The following is a 23,310-nucleotide window of genomic DNA, read 5'->3' on the forward strand; positions in this document are numbered from 1 at the left end:
ACCTAATTGTCTAGAGCTAGGCCAAGCAACTTGGTGGATTTGGGCCAAATGATTTGCTGCTGGAACAAGATCTTTCGTCGTGAACCCAAAAGCCTGACATCTATGCATCCTGCTTGGTAGTAGTACAGTAACTTGACAGTTTGGTACTGGATCAGGTAACTTAGAGACACATCAAGTACATAAGTGATGGATGATGGAGTGTGCTAGAAGTCGGTCAGAAAAGTCTTGGTTACAGATTAGCCAGATGGTCATAAGCCAAGTCATCAGTCAACATATCAAACCCATAACACGTGATAGATCAAGTTGATAGTCATCATACTAAACCCCAACACGTGATAAACCAAATCATCACATTAAACCCCAACATGTGATAAACCAAATCATCACATTAAACCCCAACACGTGATAAACCAAGTCATCACATTAGACCCCAACACGTGATAAACCAAGTCATCACATTAAACCCCAACACGTGATAAACCAAGTCATCACATTAGACCCCAACACGTGATAAACCAAGTCATCACATTAAACCTCAACATGTGATAAACCAAGTCATCACATTAGACCCCAACACGTGATAAACCAAGTCATCACATTAAACCCCAACATGTGATAAACCAAGTCATCACATTAAACCCCAACATGTGATAAACCAAGTCATCACATTAGACCCCAACACGTGATAAACCAAGTCATCATACTAAACCCCAACACGTGATAAACCAAATCATCACATTAAACCCCAACACGTGATAAACCAAATCATCACATTAAACCCCAACATGTGATAAACCAAATCATCACATTAAACCCCAACACGTGATAAACCAAGTCATCACATTAGACTCCAACACGTGATAAACCAAGTCATCACATTAAACCTCAACATGTGATAAACCAAGTCATCACATTAGACTCCAACACGTGATAAACAAGTCATCACATTAAACCTCAACATGTGATAAACCAAGTCATCACATTAGACCCCAACACGTGATAAACCAAGTCATCACATTAAACCCCAACACGTGATAAACCAAGTCATCACATTAAACCCCAACATGTGATAAACCACATCATCACATTAAAACCCTAACACGTGATAAACCAAGTCACCGGTCTTCAGGCATGATCTATAAGAAGAGGTCAGGCTGGGTCAGCGTCCACCTGCACTGCTATACACCACAGACAGACACCATCGTCTCTTGCAAGTGTTAGTCTGAGCCAAGGAAACTAAGCAGTGACTTAACATAGTGGATCGTCTAACTACATTTTTGAGTCATTTTATGTACCATGGTTAACCAGGACCACTCATGTGTGGTCAGACTCATATGGAAATAATAGAGGTGGATATTTCGATGAAAAAAAAAAGATGAACGAAAAAAAAAGAAGATTTGAGACAGACACTACAAGATTGTAGAATCAAAAGATGAAGAACTGTTCATACTGAACAGTGATAGACTTGTTAAGGGACAATCAGGAGTTCTGGAGTGAACTAGGCTAGCACAGCAGTGAAAAACCAGACACTGATAATCTGGAGTCATGTGACAAGTAATTTTAACGAGTGTTAGTTACGAAACCATGCAGTGAAAACTGATTGTGCCAGTGATTCATAAATGTGCCAGAAACGTAAATATGAGAGTAGCAATCTGGTGAGATCTCTCAGTGGCTGGCTATAACAATGCACTGAGGACTACATGTGTGTTGTGGGAGATGGAGTTAGGAAGCAGGTCAGTGGGATACAGGGTAATGTTTCCTGCAGTATTCTGAGACAGCTCTGGTCGCAAGAATTTGTTTAATGTAGCTCTAAAAGAATATTGCGAGCATCACAGCAAACTGTACGCCAGCACAATTTTTTTCGAATAATACTGGGGTCTAGAGAGCTAAATATAATCCAAAATAATTCTGAAGTAAACTTTCAATGGAGTTTTATACTATCTTGAAGTCGATCAGTTACCTGTGTCAAAGACTGAGTGTCATAGATCGACAGATAAAGACAAAACCATCTCAGAATTCTTCAGAATCTTGTACTCCTGTAAATATAGGATGTCTGTGGCACTCAACACTATAATACACATATCATTTACAATATTTACAGCCTGTGTGATCAGAAACTTTATCTCCGAAATTGTCTTTTATTGAATCTATCTTTTTTTTTTTTTACATTGGTGTTCGACTGTTTTGCATTTGTTACCAAAGAATATTTTCTAAGAACCTAAGTTAAGCACTGGACATAATACTGTCTGAAATATAAACTAAAAGTCATTGGCGATAATAGTGACTTAAATTATTATCTTTGAATATCAGATAAAAATCAAATAATGTTTATGAAAAAGATTACCTCATCCGTTTGAAATAAATCCACTCTTTTAGATCAGTCATTTCAATTCTTTGTATAACTCCGGACATATCATCAGGTCGTTACTTCAGATGTGGTAGGAAACGATGATCCTAAATAACAATTACGCGCCATACAGGACACTTTGCGACACCACTGGTCCATCCTTGCCAAGAGCTGCCATGGTTTGAGATAACTTCGAGCAGCTGGCAGCGGTGTCATGGCAGAGAGTCTCGTACTGTTTGCTTGTCTTCTGCCTAGAATCTTGAATCTTTGACTGCCATACTTCTTTTATGTTATGTGTTTGACCTACGGTACGCATGCTAATAACAGTGACACCTGCTGTTGGTTGATATTTGATATCCAACATCATTCATGCGAGACTTAAGACCCTTTTAGCAACATAAGGCCATCATCAATCTGAAGATGCATTGATCATTTAAATTCCTAATTCTATACTGAGTTATCTTTTCAAAATGCAGTGAGGATTTGTCAAAACCATAAGCACATAGATGTACATGCATACACATACACACACATAAAGTAAGAGGATGAAATTCCCTTTAGCACAGAGGTAAGGAGATGTTCAGATAGCTATTTACATCATATACATTTGAGCCAAGGTCGAGTAATGACCACGAGTTTGGTCAGCCCCGTTTGAGGTGACACAGATCTGCTTGATGAGGTCACCACTGCGAGCAGCAGCAACAGTTGTGCCTGAGGTAATGGATCTGTGTTGCAGGGGAGATGACAGTAGCCAATGACTTCCACACGTTACAGGAGAGAAATGAAGGAATATTAACACTGCTCTCAAGTTCTGTTGACCAGGTTGATAGTCTGGAGGTTTTTGCGAGAGGGAGGAACCGATCAAACGGAGAATACAAAGATAAACTAAGCAAAAGAAAAGAAGAAATATTGCTATAGTCAAAGAGCGATGGACGAACGGGGACAAGCTTAACCAAGGGATGAATACAAAACTCTAGTAAATAGATTTTGATAATGGGAGATTCTAACTGAATGGAACTCTATTAAAATTCACAAAGGGGATACAGATACATAGAGGCATAGATGCTCAGAACGTGTAAACCAGTCACCTCATAGTGTCCCACGGATTCAAACCTGGGTCAAATGACTCGACGATTGGGAGTACTACCATTGCGTATTTGACGTGGGCTTGAATCCTAGGGCGAATAGAGGTAAATGGTTTGCTCTGATTTCATGTGACAGTACATGGTAGAGGGTCTCAAAATGTCTAGGAAGACTGCCTTTATGTACACCTCAATTACCATTCTACAATCTATGGGACAGTTGCATCACCAATACAGGATCTCATTGTCACGTACAACACATTGGAACCTGACACCGTCATTTGCAATGTACCTCTTGTGGTGTCCCTTTCATGGAAAGACGATCACTCAGAGCCTGAGTTTCAACATGTGATCAGTGATGAGATAACGGACAAAGCGAACAGAAGGCCAGATGTTGAGAGAAAATTACTAAGTGGGACGTTTTTCAAAGCTGAATAAGTTCCTTTGTAGGCATAAGCTGACAGATGGAATTCCACAATCAAAGTGGAGTTATACAAGAAGTTCTGTAAAGTATGAGATAAACGGGTCACAAGAGGCTATCAATGGTCAAAGAAGAGGAAAGGAATGGATTAAAAAGAAAGACACGTTTCTGTAGATGCTATTTAGCCAAAGAAAACGTGAGCGTTCATTGGCAAGTATCTAGAACGCCAAACAGTCAGACGGCGTTCGAAGATCATAAGATTGCTAGGAGATGAGTACAGCAGAAAAAGGAGGGACAACAGTAAAATTTAGAAAATAGAAAATACTGAAAGCATTGTGAGTGAGGCATTGGATATCCTTGAACTTTTTATCATCATTTAGTGACAAATTACTGGCAAACGAACAGATAGAGAAACTAAATCAATTTAGATTTGGAAGTACTTTAATGGAAAGGGGAAAAACGGACACATTTTTCACACTAGCTAAAACTGGTGAGGTGTTCCGCAAGGCTCTGTCTTGGGACCATTGCTGTTCCTGAAGCCAAGAGGTCTCCAGTACTGCCTAATTATGCTTGTAGATGATGATAAAGTTATGAACGATACGAGGAGCATTCAAAATTCTGATAAGATACGAAGAGAACTGGTAAGGTTTTATTCAGCAGACATGTTTGATGAATATTAGAGCCAACTGAATAATGATTATACACTGGGAGCAGTGAAATAAATCTAAACTCTGACTTCCGATTTGCAGTGACGTAAACAAGGACCAAGAAAGCACTTAGTCACCCACCAGGAAACCAAGCTACGAGCATATAGGGATGAATGGATTATATTCTGGTTAATGTTGAAATTGCCTCTAAGAATATATTCTAGATCCAAATTAAAGAAAGCATTTGGGTCCTTCAACTGAAGAACTATAGAAAATAGTATTTATGCTTATATCAAGGAGCTAAGTTACAAAGAGAGATCAGAAGTCATGAATGTGCTAAAAGTTTTAGAAGTAAGTACAGTGGGAACTCTGATAACAGCGTCTCAATTCTTCAAAGGATTTGATGACGTCGACACAGAGCAGTTCCCTGAGGTGGGTGAAGCGATCAGTTAGTGAGCACAACAGGAAACTGAACTATTGTAAAGTCTGAAATTATATGAAGAAGTACTTCTATACCAATGAAATATTCGACAAATGGAGCAAGCAAAGTGGAGTGATGGTTGATGTGGAAATGTACAATGAAATTCAGATGAAAATTTGACAGAAAACAAGTTGAGATTTGGTGCCCTAGGAGTGCAAAAATCCCCTCCACACACACACACACACACACACACACACACACACACACACACACACAGAAGGTCCACCGTTACTGACCAAAAGTCAACACAGGTCTGTGTGGTTTCGAATCCCGGGTGTGTCAATCGGCCCACATCTCATTCATGCGTTCATCCTTCCCTCGGGGCTAGTCGATAAATGGTTACCTGCCGTAGGCTGGTGTGTGTGTGTGTGTGTGTGTGTGTGTGTGTGTGTGTGGATATATTCTTAGTAGTTGATACAAAGGTACATACATGCAAGGTTAAAAGACGGACAACAAGAACGTAAAACTTTCTCCCTTCAACACAAAAATAGTAATCACACGCACGAAGATCGCGTGGTACAATACGATCATGAATCACTGAAACGACACAAGTAATAAGGAAGAAGAGAAGTTCGAAAAAAAGATGGGCATCGATGAATGAAAAAGAATAACCCTGATTTTCTTATTTACAGTGCAAATTATTAGTAAAAGTCCGAATCATCAGATTAAAGAAAGCAAGACTATAAAAGGTTAATGACTCAGACGAGGGCATGTGTGTGTGTGTAGAGATAAACACAAAGTTTAAGAGTATATTTACCTCAGAAGACTCAGAGAAGTTCCAACCCTGTTGGACTGGGATGGGGAAGAGATACCCTGGAAAATATTGACATAAAACCCCTGGAAGCCAGAGATGGGGTCCCACTAATGTGAAGCCTCCTTCCCTAACGTAGATATAAGTAACTTCACAAATACACACAGACATACACAGACAAATTACGTTTCCTTAAGTATGCCCTTTGGGGCCGAGGGTAAACAGACATCACTTAAAATATTACAGTTACAATCAAATAACACAGTAGTATGAACATTATCCCACTGAAAATATAGATGGAAGGATACACTAGATGATAATAGAAATGAGTAATTAGTAACTAGTAAGCTTGTCCAGTTCCTGAGGTTTTGTCCAACATGAAGTGAGAGAGGTACGTAAGTTACATCAAAACTACATTAGAGAAAATCTGGTATAGATCACTTTGTCTTTTGATTTTTAGTGAGCATTTGAGCCTCAATTCTTAAATCATACAAAACCCTCAACTGTGTCATAACGCCTGGCTTTAGCCCTTGTCACTTTTAAGTCACAGATCATTTACAGTTAACTGAGTCTCAATAAACAGAAAAATTATTACTTGCTTCTTCCCACGACACAATATCATCGCTCACACACACCATATGACCTGGCATCACTAAGACTTGAGTTGAAATAGCAAAAATCATCATGACTCGACCTCTCATCCTACTTAGTCAGTCGTTGGTTATGATCTGATACATGAAATCCCTAATGAGTTAACTTAGTAGTTGAGAATTTGGTTATTCATACATATATAGTCCTGCTCCATCAACCCTCCTACCCAGGTAGCTTCATGGCCCACTGGATCCACGTCAGTAAATGTCGTCAACTAACGTCCTCTACTGACGCTGCAGACTTACCGAACTGATGAGTCGAGTGCTCGACACAGGGTTCCCGAGCGTCAGTACCAGGTCGTAGCTTCCACTCCTCAGGTACTTATGAGTGAAGGATCGCCAGACAGCTCCTGTGGCGCCAGGTTGTGTGGCGTCTGTGAGGTTCACCACCGTCAGGAGCTGGCCGTCACCCCAGTCGATCTCGCCCATCAGTAAGGTTGGCAGCTCTCCCACGGCGACGACGCTGACGTTGGCGCTTAAGGAACCTGTGGTCGCAAGGAACCGTCGTGAGTCGGACTTCAGTTATCTATTCTATCATGCAACACCAGACCCGCTCTCAGCCACTCCTAGAAGGATATAACCATAACATCAGTGGTGTGAGAACAGTTATCATTCGCCTCCTCTTTTTTCTCAAATGGAACTAAACGAGTTCTGTAGCTGTTCTACAGTTTGTTCTTCCCCTTGGCTAGGATGGAGCCACACGAGCTCTTTAGCTGTTCTGATGTTTGTTCATCCCCCTGGCTAGTATCTTATGCCAGGGTGACAAGCGCCACATCATTATAACGTCAGACACGACAGTAAGAGGTTGATCCAAAGGTCTCCCATTAGTATAGAGAACATTGGGATGGGAAACTCAATTCAATATCAGACTAGCAGTAGCGCTGTATGACTTGAGAGTAACGCAGTGACCTGATCAGTGTCTGGATACATAGATTTAAGCAAAGACGAGTTATCATGGCTACCTCTGACACTGAGATAGTATCGTTACGAAGAATCATTAAGGAATATCTTTAGCTGCAATTTAAAGTAAGGATGGAAGCTATGTTATGACAAACTCCTCCATGACTGTTGTACAAAGAAATTAATGCGGTACAATCTATAGTAACTAGAACGAACAGAAATTCATTTGTAGATAAGAAACATGATTATTCGGTATCTTGGACATATTACTGATAATGTGGGTCAAACAGAATAAGATCATGACACTTGTCTATCATCAATGTATATTGTCATCCACTGTCCTCCCATCCACCAGTGTTCCTGTTGATTATGTGAGGAGACGACGCAATTATTAGTGATATTCCTTCTGGTATATATATCTCCTGAAGCCTTAGACGACATGAATATTGCTGATATTTCTTCTGTTATAATTGCCACCGAAGCCTGTTAATCTATCTATCCATCTCTCATCATGAGCTCAGCTCCCAGGAACACTGTGTGCAACCAGGTATATGTTAACATGAACGGACCGTAGGATCACCAACCCTGTAATCACGTAAACAAGGCAGGGACTACACCTACCCCTAGGAAGATTTGCAACCGTGGACTACTTACAACTTTGTCATTATTCCATGGATTGATTGATAGTTATACAATGGTCAATCACTCGATTTTCTAGTACATACTTATGATCGAATGATGACCCTAAAAAGACAATAAATAGCACTACCCACATATCCCCTGCGTGTCGTACAGGGCATCTTAAAGGGACGAAATCAAGGGGGTTTGCACCTGCGAGTCTTCCTCTCCTGTATTATCGCTTTGAAAGAGAATGAAGTGGTAAAGAAGTTAAGAGATTTTTTTCACTAATACTCAGTCGTCTGTTCCTAGCGCTATCTCGCTGAGGAGGGAAGTGGCGAATAGGTATAAACAGATGGTCCTACATGGTGCAGTGGTTAGCGTCCCTGACCGTAGCGCACTCAGGTGCTGCCCAGGGTTGAGCACATGGGTTCGAATCCTAGTTGTGGCAGTCGGTCCATAGTCAACCCAACTCTACATCCACCCCAAGGAATTGGTCAATAAAATGGATATCTGACTTAGGCTGAGGTATATTTTTTCTCTCACACATATTCGCCGTTTCCCGCACCATCGAGGTAGCGTTCAGAACAGAGGATTGAGCCTTGGAGGAAACATCCAACTTCCCTTGCATTCCTCACGTGTCGTAGAAGGCGACTAAAAGGGACTGGAGCGAGGGGCTAGAAACCCTCCCCTCCTTGTATTTTAACTTACTAAAAGGGAAAACAGAAGAAGGAATCACGCAGGTAGTGCTCATAATCCTCGTAGGCTCAGATTGGGGTGTCTAAATGTGTGTGTGGATGTTACCAAGATGAAAAAAAGGGAGAGATAGGTAGTATGTTTGAGGAAAGGAACCTGGATGTTTTGGCTCTGAGTGAAACGAAGCTCAAGCGTAAAGGTGAAGAGTGGTTTGGGAATGTCTTGGAGGTAAAGTCAGGGGTTAGTGAGAGGATAAGAGCAAGGTAAGGAGTGGCAATACTCCTTAAACAGGAGTTGTGGGAGCATGTGATAGAGTGCAAGTAGGTAAACTCTAGACTGATATGGGTAAAATTGAAAGTGGATGGAGAGAGATGCACCTGGACATGAGAAGAAAGATCATGAGAGGCAAGTGTTTTGGGATCAGCTGAGTATGTGTGTTAGTAGATTTGATGCTCGAGACCGGGTTATAGTGATGGGTGACTTGAATGCAAATGTGTGTAATGTGCCAGTTGAGGGAATAATTGGTGTATATGGGGTGTTTAGTGTTGTAAATGGAAATGGTGAAGAGCTTGTAGATTTATGTGCTGAAAAAGGACTGGTGACTGGGAATACCTGGTTTAAAAAGAGAGATGTACATAAGTATACGTATGTAAGTAGGAGAGATGGCAGAGCGTTATTGGACAACGTGTTAATTGGTAGGCGCGCGAAAGAGAGACTTTTGGATGTTAATGTGCAGAGAGGTGCAACTGTGGGGATGTCTGATCATTATCTTGTGGAGGCGAAGGTGAAGATATGTAGAGATTTTCAGAAAAGAAGAGAGAATGTTGGGGTGAAGAGAATGATGAGAATAGGTGAGCTTCGGAAGGAGACATGTGTGAGGAAGTACCTGGAGAGACTGAGTAGAGAATGGAAAAAGATGAGAACAAAGGACGCAAGGTCAGTGGGGGAGGAATAGGATATATCTAGGCAAGCAGTAATGGCTTGCGCAAAAGATGCTTGTGGAATGAAAAGCGTGGGAGGTGGGCAGATTAGAAAGGGTAGTGAGTGGTGGGATGAAGAAGTAAGATTATTAGTGAAAGAAAAGAGAGAGGCATTTCGACGATTTTTGCAGGGAAATAATGCAAATGAGTGGGAGATGTATAAAAGAAAGAGACAAGAGGTCAAGAGAAAGGTGCAAGAGGTGAAAAAGAGGGCAAATGAGAGTTGGGGTGAGAGAGTATCATTAAATTTTAGGGAGAATAAAAAGATGTTTTGGAAGGAGGTAAATAAAGTGCGTAAGATAAGGGAATAAAAAGGAACATCAGTGAAGGGGGCTAATGGGGAGGTGATAACAAGTAGTGGTGATGTGAGAAGGAGATGGAGTGAGTATTTTGAAGGTTTGTTGAATGTGTTTGATGATAGAGTGGCAGATATAGGGTATTTTGGTCGAGGTGGTGTGCAAAGTTAGAGGGTTAGGGAAACAGATTTGGTAAACAGAGAAGAAGTAATAAAAGCTTTGCGGAAGATGAAAGCCAGCAAGGCAGCAGGTTTGGATGGTATTGCAGTGAAATTGATTAACAAAGGGGGTGACTGTCTTGTTGACTGGTTGGTAAGGATATTCAATGTATGTATGACTCATGGTGAGGTGCCTTAGGATTGGCGGAATGCTTGCATAGTGCCAGCGAACAAAGGCAAAGGGGATAAAGTGGGTGCTCAAATTACATAGGTATAAATTTGTTGAGTGTTCCTGGAAAATTATATGGGAGGGTATTGATTGAGAGGGTGAAGGCATGTACAGAGCATCAGATTGGGAAAGAGCAGTGTGGCTTCAGAAGTGGTAGAGGATGTGTGGATCAGGTGTTTGCTTTGAGGAATGTATGTGAGAAATACTTAGAAAAGCAAATGGATTTATATGTAGCATTTATGGATCTGGAAGAGGCATATGATAGAGTTGATAGAGATGCTCCGTGGAAGGTATTAAGAAAATATGGTGTGGGAGGCAGGTTGTCAGAAGCAGTGAAAAGTTTTTATCGAGGATGTAAGGCATGTATACGAGTAGGAAGAGAGGAAAGTGATTGGTTCTCAGTGAATGTTAGTTTGCGACAGGGGTGCGTGATGTTTCCATGGTTGTTTAATTTGTTTATGTATGGGGTTATTAGGGAGGTGTATGCAAGAGTTTTAGAGAGAGGGGCAAGTATGCAGTCTGTTATGGATGAAAGAGCTTGGGAAGTGAGTCAGTCGTTGTTCGCTGATGATACATCGCTGGTGGCTGATTCGGGTGAGAAACTGCAGAAACTGGTGACTGAGTTTGGTAAAGTGTGTGAAAGAAGAAAACTGAGAGTAAATGTGAATAAGAACAAGGTTATTAGGTACAGTAAGGTTGAGGGCCAAATCAATTGAGGGGTACGTATGAATGGAGGAAAACTGCAGGAAGTGAAGTGCTTTACATATCTGAGAGTGGATTTGGCAGCATATGGAACCATGGAACCGGAAGTGAGTCGTAGGATGGGGAAGGGGGCGAAAGTTCTTGGAGCATTGAAAAATGTGTGGAAGGCGAAAACGTTATCTCGGAAAGCAATAATGGGTATGTTTGAAGGAACAGTGGTTCCAGCAATGTTATATTGTTGCGAGGCGTGGGCTATAGATAGCGGTTTGCGGGGGAGGATGGATGTATTGGAAATGAGATGTTTGAGGACAAAATGTGGTGTGAGGTGGTTTGAACGAGTAAGTAATGAAAGGGTAAGAGAGATGTGTGGTAATAAAAAGAGTGTTGTTGAGAGAGCAGAAGAGGGTGTTTTGAAAGGGTTGGTTCACATGGAGAGAATGAGTCAGGGAAGATCGACAAAGAGGATATATGTGTCAGAGGTGGAGGGAACGAGAAGTGGGAGACCAAATTGGAAGTGGAAAGATGGAGTGAAAAAGATTTTGAGTGATCGGGGCCTGAAAATGCAGGAGGGTGAAAGGCTTGCAAGGAATAGAGTGAATTGGAACGATATGGTATACCGGGGTCGACGTACAGTCAATGGATTGAACCAGGGCATGTGAAGCGTCTGGGTTAGACCAGGGAAAGTTTTGTGGGGCCTGGATGTGGAAAGGGAGCTGTGGTTTCGGTGCATTATACATGACAGCTAGAGACTGAGTGTGAACGAATGTGGCCTTTTCCTAGTGTTACCTCGCGCACATGCGGGGAGGGCGTTGTCATTCCATGTGTGGCGGGGTGGCGACGGAAATGAACAAGGGCAGACATTATGAATTATGTTCATAGGTATATATATGTATATGTCTCTGTGTGTGTATATATATATATATATATATATATATATATATATATATATATATATATATATATATATATATATATATATATATATATATATATTTTTTTTAAACTATTCGCCATTTCCCGCACTAGCGAGGTAGCGTTAAGAACAGAGGACTGGGCCTTGAGGGAATACCCTCACCTGGCCCAATTCTCTGTTCCTTCTTTTGGAAAAAAAAAAAAAAAAAAAAAAAAAAGAAGGCGACTAAAGGGACGGGAGCGAGGGGCTAGAAACCCTCCCCTCCTTGTATTTTAACTTTCTAAAAGAGGAAACAGAAGAAGGAGTCACGCGAGGTAGTGCTCATAATCCTCGTAGGCTCAGATTGGGGTGTCTAAATGTGTGTGGATGTTACCAAGATGAGAAAAAAGGAGAGATAGGTAGTATGTTTGAGGAAAGGAACCTGGATGTTTTGCCTCTGAGTGAAACGAAGCTCAAGCGTAAAGGTGAAGAGTGGTTTGGGAATGTCTTGGGAGGTAAAGTCAGGGGTTAGTGAGAGGATAAGAGCAAGGTAAGGAGTGGCAATACTCCTTAAACAGGAGTTGTGGGAGCATGTGATAGAGTGCAAGTAGGTAAACTCTAGACTGATATGGGTAAAATTGAAAGTGGATGGAGAGAGATGCACCTGGACAGGAGAAGAAAGATCATGAGAGGCAAGTGTTTTGGGATCAGCTGAGTATGTGTGTTAGTAGATTTGATGCTCGAGACCGGGTTATAGTGATGGGTGACTTGAATGCAAATGTGTGTAATGTGCCAGTTGAGGGAATAATTGGTGTATATGGGGTGTTTAGTGTTGTAAATGGAAATGGTGAAGAGCTTGTAGATTTATGTGCTGAAAAAGGACTGGTGACTGGGAATACCTGGTTTAAAAAGAGAGATGTACATAAGTATACTTATGTAAGTAGGAGAGATGGCCAGAGAGCGTTATTGGATTACGTGTTAATTGACAGGCGCGCGAAAGAGAGACTTTTGGATGTTAATGTGCCGAGAGGTGCAACTGTGGGGATGTCTGATCATTATCTTGTGGAGGCGAAGGTGAAGATATGTAGAGATTTTCAGAAAAGAAGAGAGAATGTTGGGGTGAAGAGAGTGATGAGAATAGGTGAGCTTCGGAAGGAGACATGTGTGAGGAAGTACCTGGAGAGACTGAGTAGAGAATGGAAAAAGATGAGAACAAAGGACGCAAGGTCAGTGGGGGAGGAATAGGATATATCTAGGCAAGCAGTAATGGCTTGCGCAAAAGATGCTTGTGGAATGAAAAGCGTGGGAGGTGGGCAGATTAGAAAGGGTAGTGAGTGGTGGGATGAAGAAGTAAGATTATTAGTGAAAGAAAAGAGAGAGGCATTTCGACGATTTTTGCAGGGAAATAATGCAAATGAGTGGGAGATGTATAAAAGAAAGAGACAAGAGGTCAAGAGAAAGGTGCAAGAGGTGAAAAAGAGGGCAAATGAGAGTTGGGGTGAGAGAGTATCATTAAATTTTAGGGAGAATAAAAAGATGTTTTGGAAGGAGGTAAATAAAGTGCGTAAGATAAGGGAATAAAAAGGAACATCAGTGAAGGGGGCTAATGGGGAGGTGATAACAAGTAGTGGTGATGTGAGAAGGAGATGGAGTGAGTATTTTGAAGGTTTGTTGAATGTGTTTGATGATAGAGTGGCAGATATAGGGTATTTTGGTCGAGGTGGTGTGCAAAGTTAGAGGGTTAGGGAAACAGATTTGGTAAACAGAGAAGTAATAAAAGCTTTGCGGAAGATGAAAGCCAGCAAGGCAGTGGGTTTGGATGGTATTGCAGTGAAATTGATTAACAAAGGGGGTGACTGTCTTGTTGACTGGTTGGTAAGGATATTCAATGTATGTATGACTCATGGTGAGGTGCCTTAGGATTGGCGGAATGCTTGCATAGTGCCAGTGAACAAAGGCAAAGGGGATAAAGTGAGTGCTCAAATTACATAGGTATAAATTTGTTGAGTGTTCCTGGAAAATTATATGGGAGGGTATTGATTGAGAGGGTGAAGGCATGTACAGAGCATCAGATTGGGAAAGAGCAGTGTGGCTTCAGAAGTGGTAGAGGATGTTTGGATCAGGTGTTTGCTTTGAGGAATGTATGTGAGAAATACTTAGAAAAGCAAATGGATTTGTATGTAGCATTTATGGATCTGGAAGAGGCATATGATAGAGTTGATAGAGATGCTCCGTGGAAGGTATTAAGAAAATATGGTGTGGGAGGCAGGTTGTCAGAAGCAGTGAAAAGTTTTTATCGAGGATGTAAGGCATGTATACGAGTAGGAAGAGAGGAAAGTGATTGGTTCTCAGTGAATGTTAGGTTTGCGACAGGGGTGCGTGATGTTTCCATGGTTGTTTAATTTGTTTATGTATGGGGTTATTAGGGAGGTGTATGCAAGAGTTTTAGAGAGAGGGGCAAGTATGCAGTCTGTTATGGATGAAAGAGCTTGGGAAGTGAGTCGGTCGTTGTTCGCTGATGATACATCGCTGGTGGCTGATTCGGGTGAGAAACTGCAGAAACTGGTGACTGAGTTTGGTAAAGTGTGTGAAAGAAGAAAACTGAGAGTAAATGTGAATAAGAGCAAGGTTATTAGGTACAGTAAGGTTGAGGGCCAAGTCAATTGAGGGGTACGTATGAATGGAGGAAAACTGCAGGAAGTGAAGTGCTTTACATATCTGAGAGTGGATTTGGCAGCATATGGAACCATGGAACCGGAAGTGAGTCGTAGGATGGGGAAGGGGGCGAAAGTTCTTGGAGCATTGAAAAATGTGTGGAAGGCGAAAACGTTATCTCGGAAAGCATTAATCGGTATGTTTGAAGGAACAGTGGTTCCAGCAATGTTATATTGTTGCGAGGCGTGGGCTATAGATAGCGGTTTGCGGGGGAGGATGGATGTATTGGAAATGAGATGTTTGAGGACAAAATGTGGTGTGAGGTGGTTTGAACGAGTAAGTAATGAAAGGGTAAGAGAGATGTGTGGTAATAAAAAGAGTGTTGTTGAGAGAGCAGAAGAGGGTGTTTTGAAAGGGTTGGTTCACATGGAGAGAATGAGTCAGGGAAGATCGACAAAGAGGATATATGTGTCAGAGGTGGAGGGAACGAGAAGTGGGAGACCAAATTGGAAGTGGAAAGATGGGGTGAAAAAGATTTTGAGTGATCGGGGCCTGAAAATGCAGGAGGGTGAAAGGCTTGCAAGGAATAGAGTGAATTGGAACGATATGGTATACCGGGGTCGACGTACAGTCAATGGATTGAACCAGGGCATGTGAAGCGTCTGGGTTAGACCAGGGAAAGTTTTGTGGGGCCTGGATGTGGAAAGGGAGCTGTGGTTTCGGTGCATTATACATGACAGCTAGAGACTGAGTGTGAACGAATGTGACCTTTTCCTAGTGTTACCTCGCGCACATGCGGGGAGGGTGTTGTCATTCCATGTGTGGCGGGGTGGCGACGGAAATGAACAAGGGCAGACATTATGAATTATGTTCATAGGTATATATATGTATATGTCTCTGTGTGTGTATATATATATATATATATATATATATATATATATATATATATATATATATATATATATATATATATATATATATATATATATATATTTTTTTTTCAAACTATTCGCCATTTCCCGCACTAGCGAGGTAGCGTTAAGAACAGAGGACTGGGCCTTGAGGGAATACCCTCACCTGGCCCAATTCTCTGTTCCTTCTTTTGGAAAAAAAAAAAAAAAAAAAAAAAAAAGAAGGCGACTAAAGGGGACGGGAGCGGGGGGCCAGAAACCCTCCCCTCCTTGTATTTTAACTTTCTAAAAGAGGAAACAGAAGAAGGAGTCACGCGAGGAGTGCTCATCCTCCTCGAAGGCTCAGATTGGGGTGTCTAAATGTGTGTGGATGTAACCAAGATGAGAAAAAAGGAGAGATAGGTAGTATGTTTGAGGAAAGAAACCTGGATGTTTTGCCTCTGAGTGAAACGAAGCTAAAGGGTAAAGGGGAAGAGTGGTTTGGGAATGTCTTGGGAGTAAAGTCAGGGGTTAGTGAGAGGACAAGAGCAAGGGAAGGAGTAGCACTACTCCTGAATCAGGAGTTGTGGGAGTATGTGATAGAGTGTAAGAAAGTAAATTCTAGATTGATATGGGTAAAACTGAAAGTTGATGGAGAGAGATGGGTGATTATTGGTGCATATGCACCTGGGAATGAGAAGAAAGATCATGAGAGGCAAGTGTTTTGGGAGCAGCTGAATGAGTGTGTTAGCGGTTTTGATGCACAAGACCGGGTTATAGCGATGGGTGATTTGAATGTAAAGGTGAGTAATGTGGCAGTTGAGGGAATAATTGGTATACATGGAGTGTTCAGTGTTGTAAATGGAAGTGGTGAAGAGCTTGTAGATTTATGTGCTGAAAAAAGACTGGTGTTTGGGAATACCTGGTTTAAAAAGCAAGATATACATAAGTATACGTATGTAAGTAGAAGAGATGGCCAGAGAGCGTTATTGGATTACGTGTTAATTGATAGACGCACGAAAGAGAGACTTTTGAATGTTAATGTGCTGAGATGTGCAACTGGAGGGATGTCTGATCATTATCTTGTGGAAGCAAAGGTGAAGATTTGTGGGGGTTTTCAGAAAAGAAGAGAGAATGTTGGGTGAAGAGAGTGGTGAGAGTAAGTGAGCTTGGGAAGGAGACTTGTATGAGGAAGTACCAGGAGAGACTGAGTACAGAATGGAAAAAGGTGAGAACAAAGGAGGTAAGGGGAGTGGGGGAGGAATGGGATGTATTTAGGGAAGCAGTGATGGCTTGCGCAAAAGATGCTTGTGGCATGAGAAGCGTGGGAGGTGGGTTGATTAGAAAGTGTAGTGAGCGGTGGGATGAAGAAGTAAGATTATTAGTGAAAGAGAAGAGAGAGGCATTTGAACGATTTTTGCAGGGAAAAAATGCAAATGATTGGGAGAGGTATAAAAGAAAGAGGCAGGGGGTCAAGAGAAAGGTGCAAGAGGTGAAAAAGAAGGCAAATGAGAGTTGGGGTGAGAGAGTATCATTAAATTTCAGGGAGAATAAAACGATGTTTTGGAAGGAGGTAAAGACAAGTGCGTAAGAAAAAGGAGCAAATGGGAACTTCAGTGAAGTGGGCAAATGGGGAGGTGATAACAAGTAGTGGTGATGTGAGAAGGAGATGGAGTGAGTATTTTGAAGGTTTATTGAATATGTTTGATGATAGAGTGGCAGTTATAGGATGTTTTGGTCGAGGTGGTGTGCAAAGTGAGAGGTTTAGGGAAAATGATTTGGTAAATAGAGAAGAGGTAGTAAAAGCTTTACGGAAGATGAAAGCCGGCAAAGCAGCAGGTTTGTATGGCATTGCAGTGGAATTTATTAAAAAAGGGGTGACTTTATTGTTGACTGGTTGGTAAGGTTATTTACTGTATGTATGACTCATTGTCAGGTGCCTGAGGATTGGCGGAATGCTTGCATAGTGCCATTGTACAAAGGCAAAGGGGATAAGAGTGAGTGCTCAAATTACAGAGGTATAAGTTTGTTGAGTATTCCTGGTAAATTATATGGGAGGGTATTGATTGAGAGGGTGAAGGCATGTACAGAGCATCAGATTGGGGAGGAGCAGTGTGGTTTCAGAAGTGGTAGAGGATGTGTGGATCAGGTGTTTGCTTTGAAGAATGTATGCGAGAAATACTTAGAAAAACAAAGGGATTTGCATGTAGCATTTATGGATCTGGAGAAGGCATATGATAGAGTTGATAGAGATGCTCTGTGGGAGGTATTAAGAATATATGGTGTGGGAGGCAAGTTGTTAGAAGCAGTGAAAAGTTTTTATCGAGGATGTAAGGCATGTGTACGTGTAGGAAGAGAGGAAAGTGATTGGTTCTCAGTGAATGTAGGTTTGCGGCAGGGATGTGTGATGTCTCCATGGTTGCTTAATTTGTTTATGGATGGGGTTGTTAGGGAGGTGAATGGAAGAGTTTTGGAAAGAGGGGCAAGTATGCAGTCTGTTGTGGATGATAGAGCTTGGGAAGTGAGTCAGTTGTTGTTCGCTGATGATACAGCGCTGGTGGCTGATTCATGAAAGAAACTGCAGAAGCTGGTGACTGAGTTTGGTAAAGTGTGTGAAAGAAGAAAGTTAAGAGTAAATGCGAATAAGAGCAAGGTTATTAGGTACAGTAGGGTTGAGGGTCAAGTCAATTGGGAGGTAAGTTTGAATGGAGAAAAGCTGGAGGAAGTGAAGTGTTTTAGATATCTGGGAGTGGATCTGGCAGCGGATGGAACCATGGAAGCGGAAGTGAATCATAGGGTGGGGGAGGGGGCGAAAATTCTGGGAGCCTTGAAGAATGTTTGGAAGTCTAGAACATTATCTCGGAAAGCAAAAATGGGTATGTTTGAAGGAATAGTGGTTCCAACAATGTTGTATGGTTGTGAGGCGTGGGCTATGGATAGAGTTGTGCGCAGGAGGGTGGATGTGCTGGAAATGAGATGTTTGAGGACAATATGTGGTGTGAGGTGGTTTGATCGAGTAAGTAATATAAGGGTGAGAGAGATGTGTGGAAATAAAAAGAGTGTGGTTGAGAGAGCAGAAGAGGGTGTTTTGAAATGGTTTTGTCACATGGAGAGAATGAGTGGGGAAAGATTGACCAAGAGGATATATATGTCAGAGGTGGAGGGGACGAGGATAAGTGGGAGACCAAATTGGAGGTGGAAAGATGGAGTGAAAAAGATTTTGAGTGATCGGGGCCTGAACATGCAGGAGGGCGAAAGGCGTGCAAGGAACAGAGTGAATTGGAACGATGTGGTATACCGGGGTCGACGTGCTGTCAATGGATTGAACCAGGGCATGTGAAGCGTCTGGGGTAAACCATGCAAAGTGTGTGGGGCCTGGATGTGGAAAGGGAGCTGTGGTTTCGGTTCATTATTACATGACAGCTAGAGACTGAGTGTGAACGAATGGGGCCTTTGGTGTTTTTCCTAGCGCTACCTCGCACACATGAGGGGGGACGGGGTTGTTATTCCATGTGTGGCGAGGTGGCGATGGGAACAAATAAAGGCAGACAGTATGAATTATGTACATGTGTATATATGTATATGTGTGTGTGTGTATATATATATGTGTACATTGAGATGTATAGGTATGTATATTGTGCGTGTGTGGACATGTATGTACATACATGTGTATGTGGGCGGGTTGGGCCATTCTTTCGTCTGTTTCCTTGTGCTACCTCGCTAACGCGGGAGACAGCGACAAAGCAAAAAAAAAATATATATGTATATGTACGTTGAGATGTATAGATATGTATATGTGCGTGTGTGGACGTGTATGTATATACATGTGTATGTGGGTGGGTTGGGCCATTCTTTCGCCTGTCTCGTTGCGCTACCTCGCTAACGCGAGAGACAAAGACAAAGTATGATAAGTAAATAAATAGATATGTATATATATTGCAGTAGGTCAGAGTGGTGCCAGTGATCTAGTATTTGTTGATGATCAACGGTAGTTCCCAATTTCAATTTTGTGCAATGATCAGTTCGTCAAAGGAAATACAGGAATGAGACACAAGACATAGAACATTCATTTTATATACAAAAGAGTGGCGGAGGTAAGGCGCCGTTGGTACACAAATGTTTCTGGATGGTGTTGTTTGGGTCTGGGATGATGCCTGTCATAAACTCTTATTATTTGGTCAAGACAGGGAATCGTTTACAAATTTTCTCTACAACAAAGCTATCCAGTTTGTATAGACCTTCACTAATATTCATGTTACATTTTTTAGTGTATTCAGTAAGAGAAGCTTCAATGATGTTTCTCTTGGTCAAGAAGTTATCCTCAATAACTTAATTAGCGTTACTCCACTCAATACAATGCTCATAATTTTTAGAATGATTATGCATAGCATTTGACTTTTGTCCTGTTCTTAAACTATATCTATGTTGGTTAAGTCTAACATAGAGATCCTTTCCAGTCTGCTCAGTATATAACACATCACAACTTTTCCAAGGTACTCTGTAAACATAGCTCGTAGAATTTTCTGGCGTGTTTGATTTATATATTCTTAATAGTATTGTTATTGCAGAGGACTACATTTACATTTAGGGATTTCAGCAACCTGGGTAATAACATAAGATTATCACTAAAATAGGAGAACTAAAAGATTTTTGGGAACAAGGGTAGGTTGGGGTCAACTCTATGAAATAATTTCTTTGCCAACTTAAGAGATATATCAATGAAAGATTTAGGAAACTTTAATTTGGATCCAATGGAATATCTTTTCAAACTCAGCATCAATAAATTCTGGACTGCATATACGTAATGCCCTAGGGAAGATCGACTGCAACGATGATTATTTAGCTCTGTCATGTTGAGCTGAGTAATAAGGAAGCTTAAAGGTAATGGGGAATAATGGTTTAGAAACTCATTGGGAGTAAAGTCAGAGGTTGATGAGAGGACAAGAGCTAAGGAAGTAGTAGCACTACTTCTGAAGCAGTAGTTGTGGAAGTGTGGGGTAGACTGTAAGGAAGAAAATTCTAGATTGATGTGAGTAAAAGTTAAAGTTGATGGAGAGAGACATGTGATTATTGGTGCATATGCACCTGATCATGAGAAGAAAGATCATGAGAGGCAAGTGTTCTGGGAACTGTTGAGTGAGCGTGTCAGCAGTTTTGGTGCACGAGACCAGGTATTGGAAGGGTGATTTATATGCGAAGGTAAGTAATGTGGCAGTTGAGGGTATAAATCGTGTGCATAGAGTATTCAGTGTTATGAATGGAAATGCTGAGGAGTTTGTAGAGTTGTGTGCTGAAAAAAGACTGATGATTAGGAATAACTGGTTTAAAAAGAGATATATATACAAGTATGCGTATGTGAGTGAGTAGGAGAAATGGTCAACGAGCATTGTTAGATTGTGTAGTAATTGATAGGCGTGTAAGAGAGAGACTTTTGGATGTAGCTGTGCTGAGAGGGGCAGCTGGTGGGATGTCTGATCGTTATCTTGGAAAAGCGAGTGTGAAGATTTGTGGAGGTTTTCGAAAAAGGAGACATTTTTGGGAGAAGTGAGTGGTGAGAGAAAGTGAGGCTGGAGAGGAGACTTGTGTGGAGAAATAAAAGGAGAGACTGAGTGTAGAATGACAAAATGTGAGAGCAAATGAAGGGAGGTAAGTGGGTGAGGAACGAGAGATATTTAGGAAAGCAGTGATGACATGTGCAAGAGATGCATGTGGCATGCCAAATGTAGCAGGTGGGCAGATTAGAAAGGGCAGTGAGTGGTGGGATGAAGAAGAAAAGTTGTTAGCGAAAGAGAAAAAAGAGATGTTTGGGTGGTACTTGTAAGGAAGGAGTGCAAATGATTAGGAAATGTAAATGAGAATTTGGAGGAAAATGAAAAATGGTTTGGAAGGAGGTTGATGATGTGTGAAACACAAGAGAACACGTTGAAATATCGATGAAGGGACCAGAAAGGGAAGTGAAAACAGGTAGTGATGGAGTGAGGAGATGAAGTAAGTATTTTGAGGGATTGTTAAATCTGTTTGATGATAGAGTAGCAAATTTAGGGTGATTTTGACTGGGGTGGTATGCAAAGTGAAAGAGTCAGGGAGAGTGGTTTGGTGAAGAGAGAAGAGGTGGTGAAAGCCATGCGGAAGATGAAATCCGGCAAGGTGTCGGAAGTCGATGGCATTACAATTGAATTTATTAAGAAAGGAGGTGACTGTGTTGTTGACTGGTTGATAAGGATATTCATTGTATGTGTGGATCACGGTGGAGTGCCTGAGGATTGGAGGAATGCATGTATAGAGCCACTGTATAAAGGCAAAGTGGATAAAGGTGAGTGTTCAAACTACAGAGGCATAAGTTTGTTGAGTATACCTGGAGGATTGTATGGGAGGGTATTGATTGAGAGGTTGAAGACTTGTACAGAGCATCAGATTTGGACGGAGCAGTGTGGTTTCTGAAGTGGTGGAGGATGTGTGGATCAGATGTTTGCTTTGAAGAATGTGTTTGAGATATGTTTAGAAAAACAGATAGATTTGAATATGGCATTTATGAATCTAGTGAAGGCATAAGATAGGGTTGATATAGATACTTTATGGCAGGTCTTTAAGATATAAGGTGTGAGGTAACCTGCTAGAAGTAGTGGGAAGCTGTTATCAAGGGTGTAAGGCATGTGTACGAGTAGGAAGAGAGCAGAGTGACTGGTTCCCAGTGAAGGTCGGTTTGCGGCAAGGGTGTGTGATGTCACCATGATTGTGTAATTTCCTTATGGATTGGGTGGTAAGGGAGGTAAATGCAAGGGAGAGAGGAGCGAGTTTGCAATCTGTCGGGGATGGGAGGGCCTTAGAAGTGAGTCAACGATGAAGCCAATCCTTTATCTCAAGGAAGACTTAACACAGAAGGAGCCTTAGGCAGCGTGACGCTTCAGCCTCACGAAACTTGTACATAACAGTGCTTGGGGAGCAGGTGAGAGAAGCTTGGTGGAGGGTTAGATTTACCTGGGGGAGTGACGCCCCAGGTGGGCGCGGCAAAGCTGGCCTGACCCGGGTCCAGGGGGCGGTACACCCACGCCTCATCAGTGAGGGTTGCCTCCTGGTCCTCCCATATCACCCTGAGCTCCACCAGGTGCCGGCCCGTGGTGTTCATCGTGTGGACCGTCATGCCAGACATGGGTGTCGCTGAGGAAGGGAAAAGTAGGTCATTAAAACGACTGTTCTTCAGCCCTGATACTAGCGCCTGGTACTGGCCCTGGTACTGATTCCTTGTACCGACCCGGGTACTGGTGCCTGGTAATGTGTACACAAAAAAATACACATACATACACACACCAGCATACCAACACAGACACACAGACACACACACACACACACACACACACACACACACACACACACACACACACACAGGCATGCTCTCTAGAACCAAGCACATTACCCCAAGACACATTAGCGCCTCTTGGTTCAAAAGAAATTATAGATCTTAAGCTTATAGCAGTGTCCCTTGTAGCATGAGAGTAAGCCAGGGGCAGTGTGAAAACAGGACTGATAGCATAAATCACTGAGATCTAAGGAAGGGATTTTAAATCTTCACCAGTGAGTCGTGTGGACACGGAGCGCAGGCTAAGTGAGGTGGAAGTGAAAGCTTGTAACACTAGCAAACCTAGAGACCTCTATGACAGGACTATGAGGTTATGAGAGTGAGCTTATCCAGCGTAATCCTCCTCCTTCACACGCACGTCCTCCCTCACACGCACAGATGGCTAGTCCTCACGAATACGGTGTCGAGCATAGATTTTCTCCCTTATAGTTCCTTATTCGTAAATTTACATCATTATCTTTTTTCCTTATCCCATTCTTTATCTCCTTCCTTTCCTCCCTTCCCTTATTCTCTTCTCCCTCCTGATACCCATCCCGTTTCTCCCTCCTTCCCTATCCC

At 41.9% G+C, this 23,310-nt stretch overlaps 1 protein-coding gene across 1 annotated transcript in view; it reads right to left on the reverse strand.

The window, feature by feature from the left end:
• Positions 1-23,310, reverse strand: part of LOC139749898 (uncharacterized) — a 321,502-nt gene that overhangs the window by 234,681 nt on the left and 63,511 nt on the right. The window contains exons 4-5 of the mRNA XM_071664295.1: positions 22,374-22,553; positions 6,626-6,864 (exon numbers count right to left, since the gene is read on the reverse strand). Coding sequence (XP_071520396.1) covers positions 6,626-6,864; positions 22,374-22,553 — 419 coding nt within the window. The remainder of the gene's footprint in view (positions 1-6,625; positions 6,865-22,373; positions 22,554-23,310) is intronic.

This window comes from Panulirus ornatus, chromosome 8, assembly GCF_036320965.1.
Source record: "Panulirus ornatus isolate Po-2019 chromosome 8, ASM3632096v1, whole genome shotgun sequence".
Lineage (NCBI taxonomy): Eukaryota > Metazoa > Arthropoda > Malacostraca > Decapoda > Palinuridae > Panulirus > Panulirus ornatus.